Consider the following 10,497-nt stretch of genomic DNA (forward strand, 5'->3'; position numbering starts at 1 on the left):
AATCTTCCTTTTCCCTTGAATAAATCAAATACCTTCATGATTTGAAGCAAATTCAGGTCAAGCACAAGCGCACCAGTACTTTAGAAAGCTGGATTTTGTTTGGCAAATGATGTTTTAATAAACTTGTTGCTGATCCTGACCGTGATGCACACTTTCAACTGACTGTTGTGTAGTTTGCAAAATACACCACAGATCTTCATACGTAAAATAAAAATAATACTTATCCACCTATATCAAAACCTCTTCTAAGCAAAGCTATTTTGCCATATATGTTTACAATACCCAGCAAAATAGGATCGCATCATAATTTATGGTGTCTGGAGAGTAGTGTGAATTGAAAAGAAGACTGCTCTGAGCTAACTTATGTGTACTGGGTATGTTTTATTTCTAAAACAGTAACTGGGGAAAAAATGAACATGGGAACAAATAAACAAAGAACCACCTCCAACAACAAAACAACAGCAAAAAAACTATGGTTGCATCTACATGTAACAAGCCTTTAATGCCACCTGCTGGGTAAACACTGGAAGTGAGAATGAAGTCTCCAGCGGAGTACTAATTGTATTATCTTGTTATTGACTTATTTTAGAATTTTTATTGCATTTAAAAAAACCTGAAAATATTTTAAGAAAGTTAGATGAGTAACTCTGAGTATAATCAGGAGGGTGTACTTTTAAATACCCAAATGATAGGAGTCTCTTTTCAACTGTACTCCAAACACTGGCTGCTTGTAATCAAGAAATGCTCCTATTATTTTCTCTTTCTTCACTCTTAAGTTATCAATCAAAAAAAATTCCTGAAATACATTTGAATTTTTTAATGTGCAAAGAATAGCTTATTAGCATCACTGACTCATTAAGGACATCACTTAACATTCACCAACACAGAAAAAAAAAAAAGCCATTTTCTTAAGCAAGCCCCGCGTTATAGAGCAAGTACATATAACCTCAAATGCAGCACTGGTCCTTCTTAAGAGAAAATAGAAATAGAAAACAATGGGGCCTATTTTTGAATATCTGTAAAATGTTTTATGTCAGCATCAACCTGCTGATACCTGACAAGCTGTTCCTCGTGTTCAGGTGGAACTTCCTTTGCCCCCTGTCCTGTTGTTTGACACCACTGAGCAGAGCCTCCACCCCCTTGGCACCTCCCTGCAGATACAGACATGGATGAGGTCCCCTCTCAGTGCCTCTTCTCGAGGCTGAACAGGCCCAGCTCCCTCAGCCTTTCCTCGTAAGAGAGCTGCTCCAGTGCTCACTCATCTCTGTTACCCTCCACTGGGGCCACTCCAGGAGCTCCGTGTCTCTCGTGTCCTGAGGAGCCCAGAGCTGGACACAGCACTGCAGCTGTGCCTCACCAGGGCTGGGCAGAGGGGCAGGATCACCTCCCTGACCTGCTGGCAATGCCCTTCCTAAGGCACCCCAGGATTCCATTGGCCTTGCTGGCCACAAGGACACGCTGCTGGCTCATGGATGTCTTCTTGTGTACCAGGACCCCCAGGTCCCTGTCCACAGAGCTGCTTTCCAGCAGATCGTTCCCTAGCCTTTACTGGTGTCTGGGGTTCTTCCTCCCCAGGTGGAGGACCCTGCCTCTACCTTTGCAGAATTTCAGAAGGTTCCTCCCTGCCTGTCTCTCCAGCCTGTTGAGGTCCTTCTGAAGGGCTTCAGAGCACTCTGGAGGATTGGCCACTCCTCCCAGCTTTGTGTCATCAGTAAACTTGCTGAACTTGCTCTGCCCCTTCACCCAGGTGAACAAGTTAAACCTCTGAAGGACACCAATAGTGACAAGTCTCCAACTAGACCCTGTTCCACCAATCACAACAGTCTGGGATTTGCCATTGGGGTCGTTCTCAATCCATCTCATTGTCCACTCATCTAGTCCACACTTCCTGAGTTTGCCTGTGGGCATATTGTGAGAGACAGTGTCAAATGAAGAATCCAGGCCAATTACAATTCTTCTTTGCAGAGTCTTTGAAAATCATTATACAATATTCAAAAGCATCTTGTATCCTCATCATTCACTGGTAACAGAACTTAAGCTGCAGAGAACGTTGTTAAGTCAACCTAAAAACTGCCACGGCTTGTAAAATTTGGGAAATGCAAATCCTAAAGCCAAAGTGTTTTTTTCTGTGTTATCATCTCTTGCATGCTGCTCATCCTGCAAGTCTCTACAAGCACTGCTGCTCTACAGAAAAAAAAAAAAAACAAAACAAATGGAAGGTCATGTGTATGGACAGAGCACCGTTAAACAAGGGAACAGTTTTCAAAATCAAACAAATAGAAATGGTGAACTAGATAGATTTACCTCAGTGTAAAGTGTCTCTGAAGTAGGGGCTTGTTTTCATTTTGAAATACAGCCTAGAAATACATGTAAAACTATAATTCTACAGTAGTTAGAAGAACCACTGGCTCCAGAAGTAGCCATTTTTTAAACAGCCTATAATGTGTCACAAAGTATCAGAATAAAGATAAGAAATATATCAAAGGAGCTTAGACATCAAGTTAGGCACTTTTAAAGTACTTTCAGATGAGAGGGATGGAAGTAGAAAAGTTTTTTACCCAGTTACATCTACTGAAAGCAAAATAAACAAGCTGTTTGTGTCGTTTATGCATTTTCTTCCTGAAAGGAAAAAAAAGGACTTAGAACATTCAGGACCCTTCTCATTTAAATGTCTGAAACAGAACACAATGGAAGGCATCAACAGATAGGAAAACAAAGGCTGTCAGTCCATCCACTGCAGACTTCCTGATAAATCCCAACTCCAGTGCGATTTAACAGGGTTAAATCATTAACACATCATTAACAGCAGAGACCCCTCCACCAGCAGCACAAATGGAAACTGCTAAGCCTGACTTTATCATATGGACAGACCTACAACACATTAGTGAGCAGATGAAAACAGTACACTAACTTTGAGGATATCATTGGCCTAATTCATGAGAAAAATAAAATAGAAGAATTTATTGAGACTCTTAATACTCACTTAGCAGAAGAACTAATAAAACAGATATTTGTGTCTTGATGTGTTTTGACATGTAATGATTTCACTTCCAGCTGGACCTTACTGTTATACTGAATGGTCACTGCCTCAGGAAACATCTGCCTGAATGCAGTACCATTGGCCAGACTCAGCAACAACACAAGCAAATAAAAATTTGTTCATCTGATGCTCATCAGCATGGATTTTGACTGGAAATATAATAAACTGAAATGCTTTCCACTTCAGCTTCATGTCTTCCATCTTCATTTCTGGGGAGGAAGCAGGAGGGGAAAAGCCATAACTATTCTAAGTGACTCACTAAAATCACCGAAAAGTAGCAAAAATTTCTTAGCTCCTTGATCTAAAGCATAGATCTTAGATTACTACAGTCATATAAACTCAGATACAACTCTGTACCTCGGTGACCCTGCATTGCATGAACTGGAGTCACTGTCCCTGGAGGTGTTTGAAGGAAAGGCTGGATGTGGCACTCAGTGCCATCGTCTGGGTGACAAGGTGGTGTTTGCTCACAGGTTGGACCTGATGATCTCAGACATCTTTTCCAATCTAATTCAGTCTGTGGTTCTGTGATTTTTGCAATATTGACAGTGTAGCAACAGAAACATTTCCAGGGCAAAATACAAAAAAAACACTTAACAGAATGTGGATTCATAGATTAAATACTTTAAATAAAATGTGTGTTTAAATGAAGTTGACATTAAAATTTCTGGTTACTTCCATGTTGCCTTGTAATCTTATTCCCAAAATACAAGTAAGTTGGATTTTCTCAGTGTGGCAAAGTTGTTTGTGAATATATTTGACAGAAAAATTACGACAGCCAGTGACAGACTAAACAGACACTGGGAAACTGCTGAAATGATGTGTAGTGTTTTGTGTTCCTCCCAACACACATTTCTTCCGTTAAGTAATCATCAACACTAATTTTAAACCTTGGAAGAAAAGTATCTTAGACTTGGTATTTGAAACTTGTCTTACAAGCCTTGATATCTGTAGATGACTAAGAGATTTTGTTTAGAGGAGCTTTTTATCTATTTTGTTTTTTCACCCCAACATTTTTAGTTGTTTGTTTGTTTGTTTGTTTTAATGAAAAAACTTGCCTAGGCTATGTGATGTGAATGGAAGTATGTTTGCAGGAAGGCCCATTTAAAACATGTACATGCTTGCACACAGTTGCTGTGAAGCTGGTTCTTAAAATGACCTTGCAAGAAAAGATGGCTGTGTTCCAGTGGTTTTTATTGTGGTCCTCTGCCAACTTCATCCCAAATGCTAGATATTGTTGTGATTCAGAAAGATATGGAAATACAGCTGACAAAACAGATGATGAAGATCAATTAGCTGAGGGAGGAGAAGTGGAAAGCAGATATCACTTACAGATTATCTTATATCTTATTTTACAGAAATAAGCATCCAAATCTTACTTAAACTTGTGAAAGTCTACTGATGTAAATGGCAATATTTTTCCTATGTTAAATCAGACCCTATGAGATGTTATCTTTTGGTCTTTGGTGAAGTGTTGACTTGAGAAACATGGCTTACAATTTTGAAGAACTGCAATTTCATGTATTAGCACCATAGTTTCATTTCATATTTTTTTAAGCACATTTTTTTCCTGGCATTTGAGGGCTGTTCAGCAGAAGGCTCTCATGCAGCCTTGTTTCTAGGAGATGAAATAAAGGGTCAGAATACGCCATATGGAGTGGGCAACGTGATTCTCTGTTCTAGGTCCCTAGCAACATAGGCAAAAAGTTGCAGTTTTAGCTGTAGGCACAGCTGACATCATCTCTGCATTGTTGTGTCTCTTGTATGTGCACAGTATGATCTAGAAAGCAGGGTATAATGGAGACAATCCCACTGCAAGGCTGGTGGCAAAAGCCGTGCACAAAAGAACAGTATATGCTACGTACAGCAGAGATACGTTGCCTTTCACTTTGTCGTACTTCTCAACATGTTCAAACAATTTCCAGATGACAAGTTTTGTTAGTATAGAATTAAGGCAGGATTTTAAATTGTTTTTTTTAAGGCCTCACAATAACCTGGCACATTTCAGAGTCGAAGCTGAAAAACAAATCACTACATGTGTGAGGAGAAGAAATTGCTGTGATGGGCCAGACTACTTCAGTTTAGTTCAAAGCCCTAACACTGGTGTTGTCATGTAAGAGAAACTTTAGAGAAAAAGACCAACTGAATTGGTTGCAGTCAGCTGGGGCACAGCAAGTTTTCTGTTGTCTCTCTTTCAGGAAATATGAAAACCTTAAGCTTCAGGGTGTAGGAAACCTTAACTCCAATCCAAACATCTTACCTCTTTGCATTAATTTGCTACTCTAATGAAAGGTGCTCATTTCCTGTATAAAATGTTCAGGTCACTTTCTAAGATCTTGGTGTAAGAAAACACCCTCATTTCTGAGGCTGCCACTGTCCAGCTTAATGCCTTACGTGCACAAAGCTTTCTCCACAAGAACAGAAAGGCCGTGCTGTGCAGGTGTGTGATGCTGCTGACACTTGCTGCACGGCCAAGTGCCCACGATAGAAGCTGAGCCCTCCTTTACTCAGTTTAATGTCCTACACTCATCTACAGTCACTTAAAGTACTTTCTACCTTTCCATCTATCTCCACAGGTTGAGAAGATTTGTTCCATTACCCAACAGAAAACGATAAGGGAGCAGCTTGTTTTCTGCAGCCAAAAAAGCCACAAGGTGAGCAACTTCCCCCTCTTCCCCTCTCCTAAGTCACAGAGGTCAGTGTAGCCATAGCTTAGATACAGCTTTGTGCACCAATACCCTGCCAGAATGGGTCCCTTGGACTTGAGATCTCTGTGTTTGTTGATCTTCTCTGCTTGCAGTCTGCTCTTATCCCGTTGCAGCAGCCGATGCCATGACGTCAGGACACGTAGGCTTATGTGAGCTGGCATTCAGCTTGGCAAGTCAGGTTCAGCTACCACTGAACTGCAGTTGGTGATCCAACATACACAGTCTGGCCATGAATCTTCATAAATATGAAATGATGTGCCAGCCTCTGTTTGAAATCACAGAAACTATACCCAGTTGCCACACCTAAACACAGGTCACAGATTTCAGATCCTAATTCTGTGCTATTTTAAAAAACAAACAGAACTCTTGCCCTTTGCTGTAAATCAGGTCTCAAACGTATTTATCCACAGCAATTCAGAGTGTTCAAACTTAGAGTTTAGAAACAAAATACTTTTATTAGACTAGTACATGGGTTATTTTAAATCAGGAATTAGAATACAGTTGGTATTAAACGATTCTTTCAGTTCATTTCACCAAAGTTGAAGTTACTGTAGATTAACCTCAGGAGGTAATATTTATCTGGGAAAAAAAGGTTTAAAAAATATATAGATGGATTTTCTTTTTCCTCTTTTTATTTCACATGTTTTGGCAATATAGTTTAAACTAGATAACTTAGCTAATAGAGAACACTAAGCAAAACCAGAACTTAATGGGAACTGTTAATAGACTGTTTAATTGATTTGTTCCTGCTTCTGATGTGAAAATTATCCCATCACTACATTTATGTTTTCAATTTACTAGATGTAATTATTTTTCATTATCCTTTCTGCAACAGCTCCATCCAAGAAAAACATCTGGAATATTTATTTAGAGATACTCCAGATACGTAATCCAATTTATTGGGTAACTGCTTCTAAGAATGGCCCTAGACAGAGAAAAATCTTCTACTATTTCTTCTTGTTTTAGAGAAGAATTGTAACAGTGTTTCCCCTCTCTGGACACCAGTAGCCACATCCAGCCTGGCACAGTACTCAGAAATGGAAAAATACACTCGGGTGTGACCTCTACAGACGACACTGTCACTTGAGTGTGCAGTTACTGTGGTTTCTCAGAGTCAGAGATGAAAAGAAATGGCTGTCCATGTGCAAAACAAAGAGCAGTCTCTTCTAAAACAAGAGACCCTTTCTACAATAAGAAGGTTCAGCATGCCACTTCAGAATGATGCAGTAGCAAGAGAATATGGGCCTCAGATTAAAAAATGGTAACCTGGTGTAATATATATATATATATATCTATATATATCTCCTTCAAGCCCACAGACAGACCTGTGAATTATTATTATCTGTTATTTTAAATATCAACTGAATCAGAAACTCATTCTGACCTAAGTTCTACTACTCTGCTGCTGTGCAAACAAGGCAGTCAGTTACCCTGTAGCTCCTTTGTAAGATGCTGTTGTAAGCAAAATTGTTGCTTTTGTATCAGATGGTATGGTTGGATCAATTCAGGGATCCCTCCAATCTTTTGGATACATTTCTGGTTTTACACAGTATCCCTGACAGGCTCAATGACCTTGACTATTCTTGTCTCAATCTTTAGTTATAAGAAATGTTATTAGCAATGCTTTGCCCATCAGCTAAACCAGTGACTGTTTCTACCCTCTTCAAACACAAACCAAAATCTTGGCTTAGGCCTCTTCCTTCAGAAGGTGTGACAAGTCGGTGCCACTGGTTCACGTTACTACACTACTGCAATTGTAATACTGTGCTCAGTATATGCTCATTTACTCAAAGGAACAGGTGGGGTCTGTCTCCGTACTCTTCCTTGACCTGATGTCTCAACAATCTTGGCATGGTAAGAAAAGGAATGTGCTTTTCTAAAGGACAATTGGGAAAGAGGTTCCAAATTTAATGAGTATTTCTTTTTTTCCCCTTCTAAATTTAGGAGCAACATATTTTGATCCAATCTAAATTCCTTGACAAATAATTTAACTCAGACCAGTAACAGCCTCCTCTAAACTGACTCTGTCATCCTATGCAAGACTTAACTGCATTAATTTAGATCCTTTGTTTAATTTGACGTGAATGTTTCTTGTATACAGAATTTCTTCTACACACCCCTTTCATAGTAGGTTTCTGTACTTCTTATTGCTGCTTCCATGCCAGACACTCTTCTGCCAGCAGCCTGATACCCCTGTTCTCAAAAGATCTGTCATGGAGTTATTCTAAAATATAAAATTTGATTTTTCATATATGATCCGATACTCATCCCAGTGAATATAAAGCAAATAGGGTCGAAAACCACAGACTTGCCAACAAGTGTTTGCATTGCCATTTAATATGAGAATATTTCCCCATTATGTAGGAAGAATATGAGGCACAGAAAAAAATAAATTAATGTAATGATCTGGGAAAGAGAACCCTTACTGTTTCAGAAAGTCATCTCCTACATGTAGTGGAGATATCACATATACCTTATAAAGTTGCATACAGTACTGTAAAACATATGACATAATTTTCCAGTTTCCTAGAAGAGAGTCTTGAGAGCCATTTACAGACAACCAGCTTGTGTTTTCTCCAGAATAGATCACAAGAATGACACATGCAAACTGGAGTAAGGAGGGATTATAGCAGTGCCATTGAAACAGTCAAAAAAGCCACTGATCCTACAGTTGAATCTGAGTAGTCATACACCTGAGCAAGACCAAGAACAGTTTCTCCAAAAAGTCTGATCAAAATTCACTGACAAAATCAGACAGAACAATGATTTTAGCTTCTGAAGAGTCAGACAGTACAGTAACACTATTGAAAATATCCCTGTTTTATCCATTTCAACAAAAATCATAATCTCAATTACAAGTATACTGCATAAGCACCAAGATAATATAAAGTAAAAGCTTATTCATCAAGTCCCTCTGATAAATGGTCCCCGATAAAAAAGCAAATTTTTTATGTACTTTGAAGTACTTTTGGCAAGAGATACACGTTCCATAAAAGAAAAGTCACTGCAAAGTCTGAAAAAAAATCTAAAACTTGTAAAAAAGATCAAAGGTAGAGCATTTCTAATAGTCAGAGTAATAATGAAATTCACTCCAGTTCCTGAGATAAATTGCAGATCAAATGTGAAGATTTACCAGACTGTACCACACTTTCTTTCTCACCTTCTCTTTACACACTGCACACAAGGTTGGAACTGAAGCTTCTGCTAAGCTCACAAGTCAGCAAAGCATGTGAAAGCTCAGAACATTCAAATTTTCTTTTCCACTGTAAAAACAAGAGACTGGCAACTTAGGTCAGAGACAGACAGACTTCTGCCACAGTCTGTCAAAATAATTTCCAGACAGAGGCAGTTGCTTTAAATTAACTGCACTTGCATCATTAAAATTAATATAATTCTGTGTTTCTGTCCTGTTTTCTCTGACAGCTGTGCTCTTATTTATCCCTGTGCTGTCTAAAAGAGACCACAGACGAGTTCAAACTCCTAGGGTCAGATTTTTTAAAAGAGCATGTGTCACCTAACAGCTCAGCAGGTCTCTGTATGCTGGAACCATCATCAATGTGCTTCATTGCTACTAGCTATATGGTCAGTTTCTAACTTAGCATTCATGTTGTGCTCCATCTTCTGTAAAACTGCTGGAAGATCCAGTACAGAAGAAATAATATAATGAGGTACGGGGGAGGTATCTGCTGGGGCGGTCATTGCTTTGTTTAACCAGACCGTGGCTTTCAAGCCAGCATTCAGGCCTCCTTGAATATCTGTATCTAGAGAGTCACCGACCATCACACACTCCGCGGGCTGCACGCCCAGGAGATCGCAGCAGTAATGAAATATGGATGGCGCCGGTTTCTCCTCCTTCTGCTCTCCCCCCACCACGATGGCATCGAAGTAGGGCTGGCAGGCGCACGCCTCGATCTTCTCCCGCTGCGTCTGCCGCTCGCCGTTGGTGAGCAGCAGCAGGCGCAGCCCCTTCCGCAGCTCGGCGAGCATGGCCCGCGTGTCCTCGGCCAGCGTCAGGTGCTGCAGCCGCGTCGTCTTCCACAGGTAATAGCACTCGGCCGCCAGGTCGCGGTTCGCCTCCCCGCCGATGGTCTCCTGGATCGCCTCCTCCCAGTGCGAAATCCGCAGGTCTGTGATGCACATCTTGGCGGGATCGTGGCACTCCTTGAGGAGCTTGGCCTGGACCTTATCGCAGACGGCGCGGGCCTCTCCCTCCCCGTAGTGGTGCTTGGACTGCAGGGCGTTTATCACCTGCAAGGGACGCGGGACCGCGCGTCAGGGCGCTGCCGGAGCGATCCCCGGCCGCGTGGCAGCAGGGACAGGGAGCGGGAGGGAGCGGGACACGCGCGGCACCGCCGCCGGGCCGGGAGCCGCAGTGGCCGCGGGCCCCGCGTCGGAGGGGGGACAAGGGCAGTACCTCCTCGATGGCGCGCCGCCCCGCCGCCGCCGTGTCGATCAGCGTGTTGTCCAGATCGAAGAACACCGCCTTGACGCCGTGCAGCCCCATGGCGCCGCCTCCCGCGAGAGCCGCCCCGCTCGGACGGCGGAGGGGAGCGCCCCGGAGCGCCGGCAGAGCCGCCCGTGCCGGGAACAGCGCGGCCGGCCCGCCCCAGGCCCGCCCCTCACGTCCGGCCCGCGGGGCGGGGTCCGGGAGGGAGCCGCGCTGCTCGGGGCGCGCTGCGCTGCGGGCGGAGCTCGGCGGTCCCAGGTGTCCCTGCTAAAAAAGAGGGACAGCAAGGCTGTAGAATGGGC

The 10,497-nt window shown here is 42.2% G+C and overlaps 1 protein-coding gene across 1 annotated transcript; it reads right to left on the reverse strand.

The window, feature by feature from the left end:
• Positions 1–6,177: 6,177 nt before the first annotated feature.
• Positions 6,178–10,368, reverse strand: NANP (N-acetylneuraminic acid phosphatase). The gene is made up of 2 exons (XM_063390709.1): positions 10,163–10,368; positions 6,178–9,996 (listed from the first exon to the last, which is right to left on the reverse strand). The coding sequence occupies exons 1-2, from the start codon at positions 10,250–10,252 to the stop codon at positions 9,301–9,303; spliced, it is 786 nt and encodes a 261-aa protein (XP_063246779.1). The 5' UTR covers positions 10,253–10,368; the 3' UTR covers positions 6,178–9,300.
• Positions 10,369–10,497: the final 129 nt, after the last annotated feature.

This window comes from Prinia subflava, chromosome 2 (assembly GCF_021018805.1).
Source record: "Prinia subflava isolate CZ2003 ecotype Zambia chromosome 2, Cam_Psub_1.2, whole genome shotgun sequence".
NCBI lineage: Eukaryota > Metazoa > Chordata > Aves > Passeriformes > Cisticolidae > Prinia > Prinia subflava.

Bases quoted from the DNA above. Each gene is read 5' to 3' on its own strand.
- NANP (XM_063390709.1), bottom strand. From the start codon at position 10,252: ATGGGGCTGCACGGCGTCAAGGCGGTGTTCTTCGATCTGGACAACACG. The intron at 9,997-10,162 runs GTACTGCCCTTG...CGTCCCTTGCAG, and splicing joins GGCGGCGCGCCATCGAGGAG to GTGATAAACGCCCTGCAGTC.